General features: G+C 38.9%; 2 protein-coding genes across 2 annotated transcripts in view; both read left to right on the forward strand.

Moving 5' to 3' along the window:
* Positions 1–22,569, forward strand: part of clstn1 (calsyntenin 1) — a 324,752-nt gene that overhangs the window by 151,022 nt on the left and 151,161 nt on the right. The window lies entirely within an intron of this gene.
* Positions 1,209–17,425, forward strand: tmem201 (transmembrane protein 201). Its single transcript, XM_079523903.1, has 11 exons — positions 1,209–1,461; positions 2,463–2,583; positions 3,154–3,348; positions 3,969–4,148; positions 4,670–5,046; positions 5,437–5,637; positions 11,496–11,725; positions 13,506–13,568; positions 14,313–14,612; positions 14,854–14,985; positions 15,450–17,425. The coding sequence occupies exons 1-11, from the start codon at positions 1,352–1,354 to the stop codon at positions 15,545–15,547; spliced, it is 2,007 nt and encodes a 668-aa protein (XP_079380029.1). The 5' UTR covers positions 1,209–1,351; the 3' UTR covers positions 15,548–17,425.

The raw sequence follows: 22,569 nt of genomic DNA on the forward strand, positions 1-22,569 counted from the left end.
ACAGTACCTACAGCACCAAATGCTCTGTGAAGGCTAGTTAATTGTCACTTATATGGACCTTACTTGGTGTATAACGTTTATTACAATAAATGTTTGTTACAATAAAAGTATTTTTTGCAACACTGTCTTTTCATTGCTTGTTCCATTTCACATGTGAAATCTCACTGCCTCATTTAGCTCCTTAGCCTATTATGGTCGAATACTGCTGCATGCTTCATGCAATTATGCCCATCATTGGGCTAGGTTTTGGACTTTAAAAATACGAATTACCTATAGCCTATTTGGCCCATTTATATGGTATTAAAGTGTAGCATGCATTTGTTTTTTATGGCTATTTTATGTATTTTCTCCTATAGTGGTTTAAGATGCAAGAGTTGCCATTTACTTCAAAACGAAGCCCTGTAGCAACTGTAATTGTCAGTTGAGTTTAGTTTCTTCTTTCCTTTGTGGGCAAGTGTAGTATTTACAATCCGTAGTACGACGGTGTCACTCGCCAAGAACATTGGGATGGGACAGTTGGGACTTGTTAGCTTGTAATGTAGATCCGATCCCTTATTTTTGGCAATAGCAATTGAAGCAAGAGTTTGAAATGCTGTATGTTTGCTACACCAACAGTAGGGTAGGCTATGCCCTTTTGCGCAATTCTGATACCAATCATACCATGATATAGGGCAATTTTATTGTCGTCGTTAAAAAGCAGAGTATAGGAGAATAGGGAATACGGTAGCCTTGACACGTTTAGCCTGCCTTACTAGTTGAATCAACAATAAATAAAATGTATCATTTTATAGATTGATATAGGCCTATCATCATCAGTAAAAAATCTATTTTAATCTGAAATTATTGCTCGTTATCTTAAGGATAGTTGAGTATTGTGCGATCGTTAATCGCATTTTGTTTCTCAGTCAAATGAGAAATATTACGCCAGAACACAAAGGTAAAGCTGGATAAAGTTTTCCGGGCTCCATTCCATCACCATACTCGCCTCTCCTCTTCATCCCTTCAGTCAGTTGTCTATTTTTGTACATCCACAAATATTAGTTTTACCGCGTGATATGAGAGTCAGACGACATTATGTATTTCTTATAGATTTGTTTTTCCTGATGATCGATTCATGCATTTGTTTCAAGAAGTTAATAATAATATAAGGGCAGAAGGTAGGATGAATTCGACCATATTGGAACGTATCCACGCCCATACGTCTTTACGTCTGCGACGTAAATCCGTTTCCTGTAGGGCGACGTGGAGGAGGAGTTCTTCCCGCGTGCGCGCCTGGTTTTCGGGTGAAACACAACAACTCAGATGTTTTACTACTGAACTTGCTGCTTAAAATCCCTGCCGGTGGGAGATCATGGAAACTTTGAACCAGTTCCTCACGGAATACCCTCACCTATTGTATGGTGGATGTGGAGCGACGGCAGTTGCCGCCGGAGGAGCGCTGATTTACAGAATCGCGACGAGGTATAATAATGCTCCTCGCCTGTGCATGTGTGTGTGGCCTGCTGTTGTATTTAGCCCATTTATGATTTTTCTGATAAGTTGACGACCAGGTTTAAAACGCATTAACGACATGGAATAACATACTACAATAATAATACAATGAACTATTTATGTTTAATAATGCCCCGTAGTCCCGTACTAACACATCCTCCACTTCTCAAGACTCAAGCGGGATGAAGATCACTTGTCACTTTAATGGCTAATAGTAGCCTAGCTTTTTATTTTTTACTCCCCGGGACCCCGGGTAACACAGAAAGTGTTAAAGGTGCAACTCTAAACTGGATTTAACCAAAAGAACGATATTTAATTTAAACAATCTGTATGGCAGTGTACTGTTAAAACTAGTAGGCTACACATGCAACGGTTGTTTGGGGGAGGTGGTCTGGTCTCCCTCTCTACCCTTCTCCAATGAGAAATGTTGTAGACCCCACACCTCGGGTAGGACAGCATACGTACAAAACCCCCCAAAGACTGTAGAATTCAATAGATGAAAAAGAGAATAAACTATAACTGGTATAAGGGTTGCTAGACTTGTTTAACATATTTCTGGGTGGAGCCACTGATATATTTTCCCTCTTTTTTTTTAAGTTCTTCAAGTTTAAGATGTGATCTTTGACGACCAGGATGTCATGTGTTGTCATTCTACAGCAGTTGTTAGTTACATGGTAGAGAGCAATGGAGACAGGAATTTGTTAATGAACTATTCAATATTAATCAGAAGTATATATTTTGATATATTGTCACATCACAGGTTTACAGGTGTAACACTGTGGGTGAAATGTTTTTGTGCAAACTCAAGCAGTTCTCACCTTTACTCCAAATTATTTTAAAAAAAAACCACTTTGTCGAATTGTCGTGAACCTTTCCATGTCCTTGAAGGAAAATGTTGTAGATGTGTAGATTAAGAGTGTCAAGATTGTATGACTTAAGAAGCCTCTCCTTATCTTATTGTTTTATTATAGGAAGAAGCCTGTCCATGCCAATGTCAACTGTTGGTTCTGCAATCAGAATACAGTGGTGCCCTATGGGAATAGGAACTGTTGGGACTGCCCTGTTTGTGATCAATATAATGGTTTCCAGGAGGTAAGCTGAACAACCATTTGTCACCATGTTTTTCATGTGATTATTCTCAATGCAATAGGCTTTGTGAGCTTGTAGATCGCCAATTTTTGTGTGACGCCATTGTGCGACAAAGGATAAAATATCCTTTGTCGTAGGAAAGGATTGATGCAGTTAGTGCTGCACGCTTCTTGCTCAAATGTGAATCTCGATTTTCCTCCACCAGAATTGAGATCACGATTCTCACATGATTCTCATTTTTTCCATGAAAATATTTTTTGTCTTTAGTCTGTAGTTGCTGAACATTACTACATTCAAAATGTGACACCTGGAGGCTGGAGACAACATCAACATGCTTGACTTAAACCTCTCTTGTAGCAAAAACACAAGAGTAACTAAAATGAATTGGACAGCCAACTACTAGTGCTGCATGATTCTTGCTCAAATGTAGAAATGAGATCGCATACGTGTCTCTGAATCTAGATCTCAATCTTTTTCGATTACCGGTAAGGTAGCTAACTGTGCAGCACTAGTTGCAGCCCTAATTGTATTTATTTTATACATTTTTTTTGTCTTGTCTTGCTGCAACATCAGAATGGCGACTACAACAAACCCATCCCAGCTCAGTACATGGAAGATCTAAACCATGGAGTTTCTGCTAGCCTTCAGTCACCAGAGACTCCCAAGACACTCCAGTGGGTCAACAGCCAGATGCTCCTCTGCAGGAAGTGCAACAACAACCAGTCTGTCAAGATCAAGCAGTTGGCTTCGTTCATCCCAAGGGATGATGTATGTATTGTGGCTGTGGTTTAGGAGTAGACTTGCCGGTTGGGAACCGGAAGGTTCCCAGTTTCATTCCGGGCTCACCCAGAGTTAGTGTCATAGTGTCCTTGAACAAGACTCTGAATTGCTCTTGATGAGCAGGTTGGTGCCTTGCATGGTTTCCTCCGCCATCGATGTATACTATGAATGTGTGTGTGAATGTAATGCACAATTCACCCAATCTATGTAAAGCGCCTTGGATAAAGGCGCTATATAAATGCACCATTTACCAAAGTATATTCCTACAGTATATTCTGGGTAATCATTGCTAGAAAGTGTTTGTTCTGTAACAGGGTCTCCCCACCCCACCTCTCCAGCTCTTGAGTAAATGTCTGCTTGTTTTTCTTTATCCTGAATAGATCAAATTGGTATCCCAATCTAAGAATGTATTTTCTGTGTACTAAAAAGTTGGAGAGAAGGGGACACTGCTGTTACTGAACAAACAAGCAATCAAATTATAGAGCTATTTAATGCGTACTTTGACAAAAATATAACTTACCACATTTAAGTCGAAATAACACCAAGAATGGAAACTATATACTGTATATTGCTTGTCAGTCATATGTGTTTTTTCTCTGTCCTCCTAGGAGAACTACGACGAGGAGATAGAGGCATATAAACACCATCTGGAGCAGACCTACAAGATGTGCCGCCCATGCCAGACGGCGATAGAGTACTACATCAAACACCAGAACCGGCAGCTTCGCACGGGGCTCTTAAACCATCAACTACGACGCAGCCGAGAATCTGACAAGGGTTTCGTAAAGGTCAATACAAATACAAATCCCAAGTTATGGGTTATTATTGCTTCAGCTCAGTGCATGTGTGATTGCCTCTCTATAATGGCTGTGATTTAAATAAATAAATAAAAGCCCTCAGGCTTTCATGGAGTAGAAGTTGATGCTGGAATTTGTAAGTGACATGTCACCACAGATCTGGTAGATATTCCAGTTGTCATTTTAACCCATCAACACCTGGAACGTATCTGTGTCATCTTAGCTTTTAATCACTAACAATTACTTTTGAAATATCGTGAAAACGTGTGCAAATCTTTTTGCAAATTTTTAACTCATATCTTTGCTTCTGGGGGTCCCTGGAACAACATATTTGAGATGGAGGTCTGTAGCCAAATACATATCATTCTGGGGGTTCTTGACGTGAAAATAGTTTGAGAACCACTGATATAGAAAATATACGTTTTTATCTGAAAACTGTTAGGATTTAGAAGACATTTTTTGTAGAGTCTGGTCTCGGGTCTCAATGGGTGAAACCTTTTCTCTTCCCACAGAGCTCTTCCATCACTACTCCTGTGGCTGTGATACTGCTGCGTGCCCTCGCCTTCCTGGCCTGCTCCTTCCTGCTGGCAACAACTGTCTTCGGGTCAACAGACCAGACTGTGTCCGCCAGTGCCCCCCCAACACTCAGCGGCGGGGTCGTCCCTCCCAAACCCAGCCCCTTCAACGATTCCACCTCCAACAACAACAGTGATGGCAGCACATATGCCCATGTGTGGCAGCATTGGCAGGGGCTACTGCAGTTGCTACCAGATGCAGCTGTTGAAAAAGCCCAGTTGGCTTGGCATTATGGAAGAAACAACCAGATCGCTGTGGCCTCCGTTGGCCTGTTGACCTGCATCACTGGTATCTTCATGGCTGGACCTGTTCGGTAAGGAAGGCAACACTTTGTCTCGTATTTGTCTCAATGAACAGCAGACATGTTTTGAAGCGTAGCATATGCTGATTTGAATTGTATTTTAACAGAATAATAAATTGACTAAATGAAATGGTATATTATGAGGGTGTGAAAGTGTATTAATACTTCGATCGTACGTTGTTAATTCAACTGCATTAATTGGGAATTTTAAGATAGATTTACGTTGATTTTCTTTGACCAAAATATATCAAATAAATTGACACATTAACCATAATGTGCAGACGACTTGAATCTTGTTTGGTGGTCATTTCTATTGTCTACCACCACGTTCCACAAATACAGAGTAAATCAGTCGGGAATAAATTGTTGTGAAAATTGAGCAGAAATTTTGTCTTTTTCCAGATTGAGGAGAATTGATGCTATGGCCTCGGTGCTGTGGTTCCTGGTCATGTGCTTGTACTTGGCTGAGATCTACCTGACGGGCATCTCGGATTGGCTGGACACTGCCAGGCTGAGCGCCATCGCCCTCTGTTGCCTGGTTGGCTTTGCCGCGGCCGTGGCAACGCGCAAGTCCGTGGGACAGAGAAGAGCCAGAGGTCGAAGGTCAGAATCTGAACAGTAACATTTAAATGTGTTTTAAAAAGACCACCCTGTGCATCCACCATCATGGCTACACAATGGGAACTATTATTATATGATGTGTCATATTTCTTTTTTGGAATGACACTGTCTTTTCATTTCATTACAGCCTCACTCTTAACCATTGCTACTACTTTATTAACCAACTACAATGGGGGGGAAAGACTTGCCTTCAAAGTTTATTACTTAGAATATACTATGAAACCATTGAACACTACTGTTACCAAGACTGTATGTAAGAAGATTGTATAGCATTTCTAACATTTCTAACACGGGAGAACAAAACACTCAAGTTTTTGAGTGACATTAATTTGTCATCCTAAGCATAACTAATCAAATAATCATCACAATATAAATTGAGGCAATGATGTTATTGGTATATACTGTATATCACCGTATATTCCTTTTTCGTAAAATTTCAATATAAAAGCTTCTGAAGGGTTGAAGCACTGGTATGGCAACTATTATGGTAACTAAGAACATGTATTGTGCAAAACTGCAGTACTAGAAATAAATAACCTTTTCTCAAGTAAGTAAGTCATAAATGTAAGACATTGAAATTAAATTGTCTAGCTGCACCAAGTGCAAATAAAAACTGACTTCAAGTACAGCAGGAAAAAAAAAGTGAAACAAAAAACAAGCTCTACCAGTCAGCACAGTATCGTCAAAATCCATACTGTAGGGCAAAATCATACCTTCTATACCTTCGCTTATTCCCCACCCCTGCTGTAGTTCTTTATGCTATCGACCTATCATTACTCTCATAGCACAAGTGCATCTATTGGCTTTTTGTCTACCTGACACGGAGTCTCCCTATTGTCACGTACATCGCTCCAAGGAATGAACTTAGCCTGGCATCAATATAAAACCCAAAGATGATGGATTGTATTCATTTCCTGATGCTTGGCATAATATTAATCATAAATATAAGCTAAATGTTTAAAGTAGTCATCTATTATGCCTATAAAATTAGTTTTGACGGTGCTATAAATATAAAATTACATGAATATACAAAAACTATTCATAGTATATGACTAGTATAGTCCTATAACAGATTACAAATGTACACGATCAACCCGTTGCATAGGATTTAAATAACTGTACATTTACCACAATGAACTTGAGTGGTTACTTTGGTCTGACCAGTGGTGTGATCTGTTACCTCTCATTGCCACTTGGGGCCGCCAATGTACGCAAAGTGTGAAAGCTCTCAAGTACAGCTTTTGAGTATTTGGCGTTTGGTTTAGAGTTTTAGCTAATCCTTCAAACGTTTTCCTTTTGCACTCTCAACAGGATTGGTATTACAGCATAGTGTTGGTAATTTTATTTAAATTATCAGTTATTTTTTAATCTTTTGAACCATGAAGGTCATCAAATTATTGGCTCAGGAATGTGCCAAAAACAAAAAAATCTCCATAATTTCAAAGCTTCATGGGGTGTGTAAATGATGTAAAATAAGTCAGTTTTTGGGTAATTACTGTTACTTCAATAAAATATAATTCATCTAGAATATATTACTTGTTGAATACTACTAAAGTAAAAGGTTCAAACTGGTGACCATATCTTCTTTATAAGAGAGCTTTCTCAAATAGCCTTATGAAGGAAAAGAGGTTCAATTCAAACCAAATTTTAAAGTTTTGCCATAACAGCATAACTAGTAGGCTACTCAAAAAGTACATGGAAAAAGCTGCTCACTTCCAGTTACTAGCATTTTAGTATTTTGAATTAGATACTTTCCGTCCCAGGCAAATTGTCAAATTAAACATGATGTTGGAAGAACATTTTTCTATTAAAATAGGAGATGGGATTCTCAAACAGGCCGAGAAAAGGGAAGCCTATGTAGTATTTACAAATGGCACCACGTTTCAAGTGGTTATCCGTCCAATAGAGACAAGTTATTTTGTTTTAACACATTTTCTAACTCCGTTCTAATGATGAAAGTGGAATTTATACTGCACTAGATCCTTTCCTCTGTCCCTTGCCTTGATACTTTGTCCATTATTGACCATAGTGATAGTAACATTTTACTATATGTATGCACAGTTTGATAGAATGTATATCCCACCCTCAATGCATGCATTAACCTTTTACGAGTGCACTTTGTTTAAAAAAATAAAATAATGGACAATACCGAAATAGGAAGGTAGACATAGTATTGTAAAATTCTGTATTCAAGTAGTAGCTGTAAGGACTGTGTGTTTTACTGTGAAGTGTAATTTGCATGTTGTGCTGATCTTTAGATGTTCTCAGACCAGCATCTTTGTTGCTGTAATAGCCACAAGCCAAGGCAATCATTAAACCTTAAGTTCCGGATTGTTTCGGCAACAAAACTGCTGGCCAATATTGAGCATTAAAGATGCAGTTTGTTCCTAGTTGATGTTTTGTGTGGGAGTAATATGCCATGATATGACAATATTATTGTCTCTGACATTTCTTTGTCTGTCTGTCTGAGCTGTAATATATTTATTATGTTTCATTTATCAACCCTATATATGTTTTTCATGATCATTACCACATTTTGGCATTCTACAGGAATGCCATGGTGACAACAGTACTGAAACTGTCAAATGTACAGTTTTAATGGTTTGTTAAATGAACCATCATTAATACATAATACTAATTATACACTAAAATGTACTTTTTGGACTACAGATTATTAAGCTAAACTGATTGGATGTTCCATCCTATCAACAGCTGTTCAAGCTGTGTGTAATGCTGTACTAGGGCTGGGCGTTTTTAACGGGTTGTGAGCCCAAGACGTCCACAGGCGTCCTGGGAAATCCCGCTATGTAGTGCCCAAGACGTCTGTGGACGTCTTAGCAAAAAAAAAAAAAGAAGCTACAAGCTCACAACATGTTTGCCTTGTATATCGGCTATTTTCTCTATTTTGGAAACAACTTATGCCATTATCACAATATTACGATATCCATCATACCAGAAAATATCAATATATTGCCCAGACCTGTGCTGTACAGTTGTTTTAATTGCTGTATCATGGCGATCCCACTCAAAGCTTTCCCACAGAGTGGTTCTGTTTCTAGATCTTTTTTGAGTCATGTTGAAATTTCAGAGATGTATAATTCAGTGCTTGATCTGTACAAACGGCATCTTAAATCTTGACAAAGATAGTTTATCTGCACTACCATGCTTTGTATCTTTTGTGTGTTTTTGTGATGTAGTTGAGCTAAAGCATAAAATGCTCCTCGCCAAAGTAAGGTCTTGTATGCTTGCGACTACCAGGTTTAGCTTTTCTTTCTATGCCCAAAATGCAGGTTTGTTGTCCTGGTATGTTATTTTTGACAAAGAGCAATTATGTGGCTCATCCTGCTTGGGGTGTTTAGAGTATTCTGATGTCTTCCTGATGAACTGTACTATGACCTCAACCTCGCCCTTTACCAAGTACTCATCTCTCCTAGAACACCAGAGTGTTGTTGTGTGTTTTGAGCACAAATATAGTAGCAATATATTACATTCAAAGCCTAGTGTTTGCTTAGGCATGAATGAGTTGTGCAACATGTTGATTGACAAAAACGAGGTATTTGTAATTTGTAAGCAAGACGTTTCCAACTGAACCATAAATTAGGTCTAAGGTGCCAAATGTAGCTGGAGCATATAGTATTCTGTGAAACACATTTGTGGCAAATTAACAAGGCATTGATGAAAGCTTGCCAGATTTTAATACACAATTATACTGAATATTTGTAGCTAACAAATGTGATTATCTTCTGTATCTGTTTGTTTTGTTGTTCCTAAGTGATTATGTAGTTTGCTGTTTCTGTACCGACAAACATTTATCAATGTTATGTATGCGTTACAGAAACACAAACTTGTGTGCAAGGTTTCTTTGTATTAAAACCTAACGTACCAAATGTAGGTACGTTATAACTCTTGCGTGTAGGGTGTGCCATATAAAGCTAATAGCTAATCAGAATGTATTTAGATTTTTACTGTGTTTAATTTGTGTTTTAGTATTTTCTGAAGAGATTTCATCACTTGGTTGATTCTGTCCAGGGCTGAAGCCCAAGTGAAATGCATTTTCTTTGGCTTGTGCATCTTAAATGGAGAAATATTTCTCAATTTAATAATTCAATTATGTTATTCCTATAGCGTATGGCGAGTCGAGTCTGATCCGTGTTTTTGTACTTTCCTCTATAACTAAGACCCAAAGAAACAAGTGGGGTAATGCAGGGTTTTCTTTTCTTTTTTTCCCCCTCTTTTTTCCAGCTGAAGACTCAGCTTGAGTCCCAAAAGAGAAATTTGGTGTTTCCTTGGGAACAAAATTAAATTTATTTAGCATAGGAATGTTTAAAACGGTACATTTACATAAACGGGTCTGTGGACGATTTTGGGTCGTGTGAAAATACTGGTGTAATCTGTGACATCATAGCAATGTGCTGGTCTACAAACGGTGGAACTGGACTCATGGAATTTATGGATTGTTTGTCTGAACTTTTACATGTAAGAAGAGGGTGACTATTAGTTTTTGCATTAGGGCTTTAACAGTACACCTTGTTGTTGTTTCCTTCTGTAGTTTAACATCCAACATTCTGTTATTTTTTTATTGGAAGTGCAATTCTGACCTGGGATGTGTCTGTTGTCCCTGGATAATATTATTGGTCCATGACAGTCTTTTTTATTTTATTGTGTTAAGTGTTTGTATGAAATGCTCTATTTGTGGAGCTGTACGTTGTTATGATGTACATCCTGTTTTGGGGTAAGCAGTGATGTAAATTAATGGAGAAACTATGTTGCGTCGGTTTTTACTAGGGCTCTGGGATTGGGAATAACATATATGAATGCTGAAGTTCATTGTTGTCTAACCCTTTTTTTCCGACTACTATTAAACTATCTTTTTGGGGACTTTTGTAGGAGTGATTGCTGTCTGTTGAATGTAATAAAAAAAAAACTGTGAAAGGACATGCCCTCTCTGTTTGGTGTTCATCAAAAGTTATTTCCCCCCTCTCAGTTGTACTGGTAGACTTCCAATTCTTCCCTATAATAACATCCTTAATTAATACAGGATATGTCAATATCCATTATGCCTAGTGGCGGCGCACACCGTTGCAGCGGCTCAGTGTACTCCCCAGCACATCACAATTGTGTTGTACTTGTACCTGTTACAATGACAAAGATCTATCTATCTATTACCCAGAGAAACCAGAGTTTGACAATGTTCTGGTTAAACCTACGGTCAGTTGTCTTTAGAATTTGAATGACTGTTGTAGAAATGTGGATTTGAGCAGTTGCTGAGAAGCATTTCTCAGCTCTCAGTCAGTAGGCATTGTCAACAGTCCTATGATTGTACGGCAGCTGTAACCAATGAATGGGTCTTTTTTGTTTTTTTTTATCAGTCTGGTGTCTTTCTTCATGCAGCACGTGCTGGACAGGTGGTTTGACTACAACATTTGCCCAATGCATGGATGATTACAGCCCCATGACAAGCAATAATTGTGCAGTTATATGACTTGTTAGGGTCTTAACTCCTACTACTACTCGCATAGGTCCGTTAATTGGCCACTGATTGTCATTTGTTCATGTTAAATTGTGTGTAGCAGCAATGTAAAAAAAAAAGTCACAAAGCCAGAAATGCCCTAAAACAGTTGTAGTGTAAACATTTGCCTTTGATCATTTGCTCATAGTAGGTACACTGTAGTGTTGAGCGTTTTATGGATGCATTGTCAGTCACAGGATGACTCGTCTTGTAAGAATACACTCGCCAACTGGAAAAGGAGTAATGATTTGTTGCTTTACTTTTATATAGGATTACAAATAAAACCTTGTACAGACCCAGAAGGGACAATTATGTTGCTCTTGTTTTGCAGATACCTTGCAGGAAGCGCTATGGGCCCTCCCTTCAGTTGCAATCCTCCCCTGCTCTCCGCTACCTTCCCCAGCCAGGCAGCAACCTTCATCCCCACCCCGCCTCCCCACCTCTCCAAGCTCATCAACAGCCAGCAGAGTCCTCGGGAGCGCAAGGCCTCCCCTTCCTCCCTGCCTGGCCGTCTGAACAGAGCCCTCTGCCTCGGCACAATGCCCTCCCTTGCTAGGACAGGTAAAACGGTTGCATTTTCTGTTTTGGCAAAGTATAGATGACATGACAACATCATGGTTGTGGTTGAAGACAACTGGCAGTGCATGGAATGTCGTAATGTATATTCTTTCTGGAGAGCTTTGGTCAGTCAGAGGATGATTGCATGCTGATTGCTGGAAGCTACTCTGAGAACCCTGGTTTGTTTGCAGTCTTCTTCAGGTGGCAAATACATTTTACAATCCGTAGTTCTCAGATGCATAAAAAAAGCAGGTTGAAAGTGGTTACGTCTGTGGGTTTTATAAATAACCAATCAAACTTATTGACAAGGGCTTGTGACTAAATGGTCGCTACATTGTATCCATTGCTTATTTTGCAACAATAAGTAATACCCAATGGGTTATACTAAACGGATGTCAGATAGACACTTTTTTACATGTTGTTCATACCAGTATACAGATGGGTGACAAAATAAAGGAGTGGAGAAATGTAAGGAATGCAGATGCTTCCATACAAATGTACTGCATGATACTGTTACGCAGGTAACATCATATCATGCTCTGTGCTGTGGCATGTATAAAAGAAATGCAGAGCAAGCCCAGCTGACCTTGATTTTAGATCAAGATGTCAAGACTAAAAGATTCAAGTCATTATGAAAGAGTTCACGAATGTGGGGCACAAATGGCCAGAGCTTTAGTCGCAAAGATTGTTCAACTGGCTAGTTTTTAGTGACTAAAGTGACTTGTGCATTTCAATCTATGGAGAGACGTCACTGTACATGGTCAGAAATAGTCACTTTGACTCCAATGCTCATGCATTAGTGTGATACTTAAGGAAAAACAGAAGAGCTACTCTGGTGACTGAGAAAGCATGTCAATTGCAGGATGTGAAGAACAACGTCACCACCTACATCAGCGGTGGGCAACTTTGACAATGGAGAGGGCCACTATATTTCAACACTCACTCCCTAGGGCCATATATTACGGTCGTCGCAAAAATAGCCGATCTACAAGCTCAAAACGCGTCGCGCGCTGCGATGCGTTTTGAGCTTGTAGATGGGCTATTTTTGCTATATTCGAATTGAAATCTTGAATTTTTGCTATTTTTTTTTAATCAGAATCCTGAAAATTAATATTTTTCATTTCAAATGCCTTTAATTATACTTGTGTTGAAGCATTGAGCTACTAATTTAGACTGAAGTAATTAAAGCGGGTCATGTTTGCATGTTGTGGAATTGTAATCAGCTGAAACCAATATTAAATCAGAATTCTGACATTAACCTGAGGGCCGCATTAAGTGAAGGTGGGGGCCGCATGTGGCCCCCAGGCCGCCAGTTGCCCACCCCTGACCTACATAGAAAGGGATGTTATAGTTCAGTTGCAGGGCATAAACCCTTCATTACAAAAAAAAAATCTTTCAGAGTTGAGTGGTGTAAAACCATCGGCACTGGTCTACAGAGATGTGGATAAAAGTGATATGGTCAGATGAGTCATCCTACTAAGAGTTCAACACAGCGCTCAAATATTAATCAGGCATTAGTAATTTGTGGGCTTGTTTCCTGATTAATTGGGCTAAATTAAAATATATATGTGCTCTAGTGTGACAGTGTCTTGTCTGTTTATCCTTCTAATCTACTGTGGAGTGTTTCTTTTTAATTGATTTATTTGCCCATAACAGAGCACCAGGTTTATGAAAAAGCTGGCTAAAGTCTCTGATGCATCTCTGGTCTGATCATCTAATCACAGAAGGTATTACATTTTGTGATGTTTGATTAACGGTCTGGCTGTGTGATTCTTTTTTTCAGAATCAGGGTACCTGTTTAGTGGAAGCAGACCTTCATCGCAATGCAAAGACTCCCCATCTTCAGGTACGAAATCAGCAAGTCTTTCAAGGTCTTAGCGCCCCTTGCTGGCTTATCTGGTTATGGCACAGACTAGAAAATGTCACCCCTCTCCCCTTTCACTTTCCTGTCTCTTCCACTGTCCTGTCTTTATAAATAAGATGCCATTCTAAATTACATTTGCGAAGTCACGATGATAATTTCATTGATATGATATAGTACTTTATTGTTTTTTTAAAAATTATACTTCACTGAAATTTATCTTGCGACCCAGCAGCCATGTATGCAGAACACATACACACCTTTAACATAGCACAGAGAACAAAAACAAGATTACATACATGAAGACAAGAGCAATGTCCACCACTCAGAGTACCCTGTCATGGCCAACCTCCTGTTTAAGCCTCAAAGTAGTGGACAAAGGACCTCTTTAGTCTGACCTTATTGTATGCTGGGACAACATATCTCCTTCCTGAAGGTAGCAACCTATATTCTCCTCTGAAGTGGTTGTCCAACAATCTTTGAACAATGTTCAGTTGTTGCAACAGTTGTGACTTTAGGGCTGCAGACAAACATCCATACCAGGTGGTACTGTAACTACAGTACTGAAGAACACTCATAATAATAGAAGTGAAGAACAAAAGAAGAATCCGTCTACTAGCACCGAAGGATTTTAGACGGCGAAGGAAGTAGATTCTTTGCTTTGTTTTCTTACACACTGATTCAGTCTGATCTTTCCATGACAAAAGATATGTTACCGTTTCTTCACAGACTACTTCTCCCTGAAGTCAGGGAGTCGTCCGTCCTCTCCAGGACCCTCTCCGACGCCCTCTGTGGCAGGTTCTGTATCAAGTTCAACCTCTGCCTTTCAGCGACGTCCACTCATCAGCCCTGCCCGCCTTAACATCAATGGCCGAAAACTTCGACTCTTCTCGTCTGAGATGGAGCCCCCGCCTATGTCCCCGCCCATGTCCCCGCCTGTTTCCCCGTCCCACTTCTTTGTGGAGCCTGCCCCTTCGATTTACAGTGGCCGATTTTCCCCCGATATATCACCCTTCCAAAGCCAGAATGGTAAGTCTTTCAAGGGACAAAATCTTATAGTTTGTTGTGGTTATCAGTCAAGGCTGCAAGGAGTATGTCTAGTTGTGCCCTGGTGGAAAAGTACAAGTAATATTAGATGTATGAGCACTATCATGTCATAAACTCATTTAAGTTACACATTTTCCTTAACACGACAGTCCTTTTGAAGGTCATAGACCGTCATGTTGTGCTCATTTGCCATAATGACTAACCCCCGATATATTTTATTTAGATTTAAGTTCATTGCTGAGGGAGGGCAGTGTTATTCATGAAGAGCAGAGGAGGCACGGTTCCTCAGAGTCCTCCTCAGCATGCCTGGTCGACACCACCACCCACAGCCCGGAGAGCACACCTGCATCCAAAGGTGAGTTGAGCAGTCCGAGTTAAACATGGGATGGAAATCGTCTCTTTATACTACCTCCTTATCCTGCCTCCCTATTTCTATTGTGTGTGTGTGCGCACGCACTGTGAGCAATGTGTGCATAATTGCATATGTATGGATGTAGAGTCATATACTTTGGCATGTATGCATATATAAAATAAAATGTATATAAACAATACCTTTACCTTTATTCATACTCTCATACACATACATGCACTGCATTGTCTGAGGGGGCTTTCTCATTGTTAGTATTTGGAAATGGGTCTCTTTTTCAATCAAATTGTTATTACTTGACACGTCAGAGTGTTGTGTCATTAAAGTCCTAAAATGTAAGTAACAGACCTAAAATCAAAGCCATCTAAAATGCACACCTTAATCTGAAATCTAGTTTTCAAAATACCTAATGTATGTTTGTATGTGTGTATGTTTTTGTTTGACATTTCTAGGTGTTGTGATGCGACTCATATGGCCAGGGCTTTTATTAGTAAGCCTGACTGCCAACTTGTTCTTTGCCTCCGTCTACATGTACCGCAACTGGAGATGAGCCTTTGAGAGATCTGCTGTTATTTCATTTCCTGACGGGCACCCTGTGAGTCAGCCTCGGGTCTTTCTCAGTTGTGGTTTTGGGTTTTGTCCATGTATGCTTCAGCAGCACAGGAGAATGTTTTATCTCCTCTCTTACAATAGCTGTTTGGGTTTGGTTAGCCAAAGATTCTAATGTGTGGGCTGACAAAGGTTCTTTGCACATCTCTGTTGTTGTGGCTGCAGTCGTGCAATATGGCTAGTTGAATGCCATGAGGTGCAGAATTTGACTGTTAAATTTCTATTGTTTCTATATCTATTGTTCATAGATAGCTTCAAATATTTCAATTTGTCCCTTTAAATGTGATCTGGCCTCATTTTGTTATGTATAGTGGTTTGTTGCTGCAAACTCCAAATAAGTTATGCCTTTTCGTGACTCCAGTGTATGAGTTAAAAGCTCAGCTCTTAGCAGCGATGGTTTGATGTTTTTCTTTAAACCATGCTGTGAAATGTGCAATAAACATACAATTCAAAGAATGCTGCTTTTACACAAGACCATTACCTCCTGCTTAAATCTTTGAGCAGCATATTATTACTTAGTGGCATCTACAGTACGAGTGACTACAAATGCAATGTAGTTTCTATTACACTGTTTCAATGCAATGCTTAATATTGTGGGCACTTACAGTAGCTGTCAAAACAATGTATTTTTTTGTCAAAGTCACTACAGGATAAACCATCTGCGACACATCCATGTGATTGTCTGTAAATTAATGCTATTAATGTCCTCTTTTAAAACTGAATTCCTTGTTTTAATAATCTACAGGTCAGCACAGAGTTGGAGATTTTATTTACATTTAACAGTTCTCAAAAAACAACATGGATTGTTCAGGTAGTGCCATTATACATCTGCACTTATGAAAATCACAGATATTTACTTGGAAACTGGACAGGTATCATGTTTATTTGCATGTAATTATAAGAAGTATAATTGTATCTGTTAACATGTCTACCTGAACTACATGAAGCCTCTTTGCTTTTCACATGCAAATATAAAATATATAATATTCTATTTTATTTTCATTATCAATTTAAATTACTGAAGGGTTGTACAATGGTTGTGGAAATGTTACTATTTTCAAAATGTTCTGTTATTCAAATTTGCATATGGAAAGCACAGATGTTTAATTTCATGTATCAGTGAGGAAAATCCTGCCTGTGTGTGTGTGTGTCTGTGTGTGTGTGTGTGTGTGTGCGTGTGCGTGCGCTGTGAGCAATGTGTGCATATGTATGGATTGTAGAGTCATACTTTGGCATGAATGCATAGGCCTAAAATGTATATAAACAAGACCTTTATTCATACACATGCATGCACTGCATTGTCTGAGGGGGCTTTCTCATTGTTAGTATTTATTGAATGATCATGCTGTTTGTGGGGGGAGTATTTTGTTTTGAATATACAACTATTCTTTGGTATGTGACAAACAATGCTGTTATGCATGTTTGCATAATTATGAAACATGATTGTTTATAAGGAAGTCTGTCTGTGTGCAGAAATAGATTTTCAAGCTTTATTTATTGTAAAGCAAAGTTAAAACAACATTTTCAAGGTTCTTTATTGTAAAGCAAGAACTAAACATTTTGAAGTGAAAACACAACCTTCAGCTGAGAACTGTATTTGTAACAGAATGAAGTCTTTAACTAATGAATAGTTTTGGACAGCTACTATAACCTTTAACTATACTATATTACACATGCCAATTGAATGTCCCTTTTATATGTACATTATTTCCCTGGAAAGCAAGCTCTTTCCTTGGGGAAAAAAAACTCTTGGATGACCATAGATATGTTCATGTTGAAATGTAAATATTGTCTTTCTGCTTGGCTAAGATCTTTTTGTCTTGGGTGAGACTGGAACCCTGTATTTGTTTGTATTCGCTGTCTTAACTCAAGAGATTGACAAACCGTTATAATTTCAGGACATTGTGGCAGGTACTGCAACTCTGATCTACACCGGTCAATACAAATGTGCCACCTTCAGATAATTTGATTTGATATACGGTATGCATGCTCTCAGATTCCCTCTTGAATCTTGCGTTTGTACTAATGGTGTGAGGTATTGTTTCACTGTTTTGCATCCAACACTGCTACTGTTTGATATATGTTCACAGTGTTAGGACAATAATTTATTTTGTTGATTCCATATTTCTTTACTTTAAACAGTCCCTTTTCTAATAAAAACGTTATGCACAGTTTTACTGTGCTGCTGTAGAAATGAATCTAATTGATATGTTCTGTATTTGAACTTTTTTTCCCTCCCAATTGTATCCTGTTGAAATGGATAGGATGTCTAGCTGCACGATTAGGTTATGCTCTTTAAGCTTTGTAATATGCCCCCTCCTGGCATTTAGTACACCTGAAATTTGTTAGCCTAAATCGCAGGCTGTCCACTACGATTAGTGTAGTGAACAGAAATATTTCAGCTCTGAACTTGGCCTAAGTTGGATTGGAACAGTATTTGTACATTTTGTATTGAAACCAGGGTGCGTGGTTACAACATTTACTTTAAAGGTATATTCAGTGATTTGACTTAATTCAAATATCACTTATTTTTTCTTTTTTTCTGGATAATCCTCCCTACTATAGAGTGTGCTGACCATATAAGGAGTTCCTCCCTGTCCCCAGTGAGCCCCTGGGGTCAAAAAACCCTAGTTTCAGTTTTGGTGGCGGGTGGCAAAACCGTCATCCAATCAGGATGAGAGGGGCCTTCCTCCAATCATGATCGAGTGGGGGCGGGCCTTGGTGCACATGCTGTTGGCCTGTTGCACTTCCCCCCACTGTAGAGCGTGCATGTGCACATTTTGTTACCGGGGCGGACTGGGTGGTTTTCCAAATCACCCAAATCACTGAATGCTCCTTTAATGAAAATAACAAAAGCATCAAATGGCATTCAATATTCAGAACGAAAATCAACAAAACAAAACCAACAAAATAATGTAAAATGTTCAACTCAAAATCTTGGGTACAAATGGAGTTATTAATTCAATTCACCACTCCTTTGAAATAAAGCAAAATTGGTCTTTGAGAGTTCAGTTCAAACAAAAAAGGGACACAGATCCTCCTGCTGTAGGGAGTGGTTAAGAAAGATCCTCTTGCGGTTAATGTTTTTCATCCAAATGTTAAGGTGTGTATTTCTCCTGTTGACAGTGTCTGGGTTAACTGAGTGGTTTAGGGTCCCACTAGGTCAACTCAAAAATAGGGAAACAATCCTCCTGCAGCAAATCACCTCCTCAGTTTACTTCTCCCTGGATTTCAGAACAGTGGAGTTGGAAGAATCTCGGCAGGCCTTCTTATGCAGGGAGTGAATTTGTTTCTAAACATGACCCAACTCGAGCTACTTAAATGATCAAAATAAAAAACAGGTAGAGAAAATGCAGAGAGAGTGCTGGACACTGTATTTGAGAGCTGCTGCTGCCAGCATGCAAACTGTTTCTCCCACACCGAGTGACACACCTGTGGCAACTTTATCCTGAGTAGGGAGATTGCCAGGTGTCAATCATCGTTAAGTGTTGATGGCCTGTTAATTATTCAATTAAGAGTCAATTGTGACTCTGGCCGTCACATGCTTCAGAAAAGACAAGGGTCCAAATGGACAGAAACTGGAGCAAGGAAATGGTATCATGAAAGATGGAATTAACCATAGTTGATAAGGAGCAACTTACAAGTTTATGGCTGATTGATAAATCAAATATGAATGAAAGGACAACATAAACAAAGCTACAAAAATATTCTCTCATGAGGAAATGCCATACACATGCCATTTGGACATAACCTGACTCCGCCCGATGGGGCCAATCAGCAGCAGCTAGAAGCTAGAAGCTGCTGCTAGAAGCTGCTGCTGATTGGCCAGGCCGTTTTGTGGCCGGGCATCAAGTCTGCCTGAGAGTTCCCAGATGGGAGCAGGAGGGGGGAACCCAGTGTACTCTCTGCTGCCCCATCTGGCGGAGTCATTTGGACATGGAAGCAAAGCACTGTGGGTTTGTAATATTCATTGCATAGATCTGTTTCTCAAACAATTGGCTCACATCGCATGGTTGGAAAATGTTAAACTATTAATTATATTGGATCCTAACTTAATGATGAAGTTTTGATACTGGCATATGGTAACAATTGTACCAACATATTTTTGAATGTCTTTGCTTCTTGTGAGGGAGGACATTAGTAACTCATTGGCATTATAATAAATATAATAATAAACTTTATTTATAAAGCGCTTTTCAAAACAGTTACAAAGTGCTTTCCAGTGGCATATAAAAAGGCAATACATCAGTTAAGAGGCACTAACTGGAATAAAACAATAGAATTAAAGCGTTACAGCATTACACAGAAGAAATAAATAAACAATACAAATACAACAATTCCACATAATGAAGACAATACAATAAATCTAGGGGAAATCCTGTGTGAATAGGTGGGTTTTTAACAGTGATTTAAAAAGAGCCACTGAGGTTTTTATTACACATTGTTACACATTTGACCCCACATTTGCAGTGATTTTGAAAATAGTTGCACATCTTGTATAGTGGGAGGTGTAACAGTAGGCCTACATGGGCTTGGATATGTTCCAAGAAACTTTCAGCATCAATCAACTTGTGTGTGTGTGTGTGTGTGTGTGTGTGTGTGTGTGTGTGTGTGTGTGTGTGTGTGTGTGTGTGTGTGTGTGTGTGTGTGTGTGTGGAAAAATTCTGTCCTTAATAATAATTTGTGTTTGTGGAGTCGCCAAAAGTCACCCAAAAATTACAAAAGAAGAAAAAGATAATCCATTCCTCTCTTCAGTACACACCCCTCAAAGGGATTATACAAGTTTTGGTGAATGACATGAAGCAACCTTCCCCTTAACAAATACTGTGGCCCACAGTAAAAAGCGGTTACATGGCAGCTCTAAATGTCTCTTCCTGTTTTCATCAGCTGGTTGCATTCACAACTACTTTGGCATGTTTGTTTAGAACTTGGACTGAGTTGTGTCACTGAATTTAGGCTGTATGGCCTTTTAGACCATTTTCATTAAAGAAGTTCTCAGGTTTGTCCACCAACACGTGAGTATAATGGGGACTAACTTTAATCAAAATTTAAAAGGTAATTGTGCAACTATACAGTTATATTTATTTGACCAGTATTTATAGCCAAGGCTTATATATTTTCTCAAACATATGCCTATATATAAGTTCAAACAAAATGATGTAATTTACTCTTTTGCCTTAAGAGTAAATGAGTCATGGGTAATGAGTTATAGCACAGGATGCCCTCACCCTGGTCCATTTCCCCTTTCGTTATATTAAGGCAATAAACGTCTGTGGTTTATGTTCCACTTTCCATGGGAATGGTGTCATAATTTAGCCTACTACTAGTATAACCATTAACCAGATTAATTTAGTTATTATTGCTGGGATGCATATCAAATTATTTAACAAGATGAACATTTCATCTGCCAATTACATTTCACAACGTGTATTTTGTTCACTTAAGGACTTGAATACCTAATATAATTAAGCCTTCCACTTTGTATAGATTAAAGGAAAGTTCACATGCTGTTGGGCTAAACTGGACATATGAAAATATGCAATTGTACTGTAATAGGGTAGGCTATACATTAGACAGGAGTTGGACATTATTGAGCTCGTTTTACTTTCATTTCAAAGAGACAGGGTGGGGGGAGGGCTTTAGACGTTAAACAAGCTGTTAACCAGGATGAAAAGGCAAGAGCGCAGTGGCAAAAGGCAGGCAGTGCAACATCCTTGCTTGAAATGCAACATCCTTGCTTGAATGACAGCGCACTTCCACACTAACAGTGCCAACCCAAACATCATTTATTTTATTAATCTGCGTTATAAATTCCCGGCGGTGCAGTTAGATCTGGGTAAAGTACACATACGTTTGGATATTTTCTATAGGTAGCCGACGTCCGACGATAACGACCACATGCAGACTGCAGTGAGTGTAGCTCTTCATTGAGGAATATGAAGAGATAACCGGCAGCCAGGCTTGTTGTAGAGCGGAGGCAAGTATGAAACAGCCGTGTGTACAGGTTGCGTTTACAGGCAAGTTGGTATTATAGACAACAAATGTACACAAGACTCAAGGTTTATATCACATTATGCTACTGCTACTGGATATAGCCTATCTAGCGTTGTCTTATGTGGATACTATTGTTTGGCTTACATTTTAGCCTTTACACTGTAGCCTACACGTTTATTCCTTCTTTAAATAGTAGCAATCGGCTGTAGGTTACGCATATTGTTGTGTGTTGTGTCTATTGACATTGGCCTACTAAATGGGTTAAAGTCAAGACAATAGGCTTCTTTAAAGTCTTTATAGCCTATTTTGATCTATACATTGATAAGTTAAGTAATTTTTCGTAATATGAAGTACTAGTAGTAGCCTATAGGCATAGGCCTACAGTAGGCTGTTTCTTTTATACTCAGTTATAGCCTAGCGCTGGACATTACATTTGCCATCCTGTTTACTGTCCATAAAAATAATTGTCAAAATTAACCAAGAACAGACCAATTTAAGTTCCTTCCTGTATGATTGTTTGCTGTCTGTGTTGACAGTTTGTGACATATAATTGCATGGTATTTAAGCCATTATGCAAATTGTTTTGCAGTGCCCTCAATCTACTGTATTAATAACCTACGTGTTTCTAGAATGTAAAAGCTTCTAAACTTTAGGCTACTGCTTTAAGACATAACAGAAAATAAGGTCAGGTGTATAGCAAGAAAATGTCCCATAAACTATATGACCTTTATAGCCAAGCACAAAGCACTACATTTTCGGCATAGTGCTTTTCCTGTAAATAAATTATTGCAGAATGCAAAAAATGCAATTTGTTGGGTGCACAACCAAATAATACTGAACCATCCTATGAAAAAAATCAGCAATCTATCAAATTCATATTTTCATGAATAATTTCTTGAGTAAATTGCAAATTACATGTGCGTGCATGCACGCACACATACACACACACACACACAGTTCATATAATGG

Source organism: Electrona antarctica (assembly GCF_951216825.1).
Source record: "Electrona antarctica genome assembly, chromosome: 2".
NCBI lineage: Eukaryota > Metazoa > Chordata > Actinopteri > Myctophiformes > Myctophidae > Electrona > Electrona antarctica.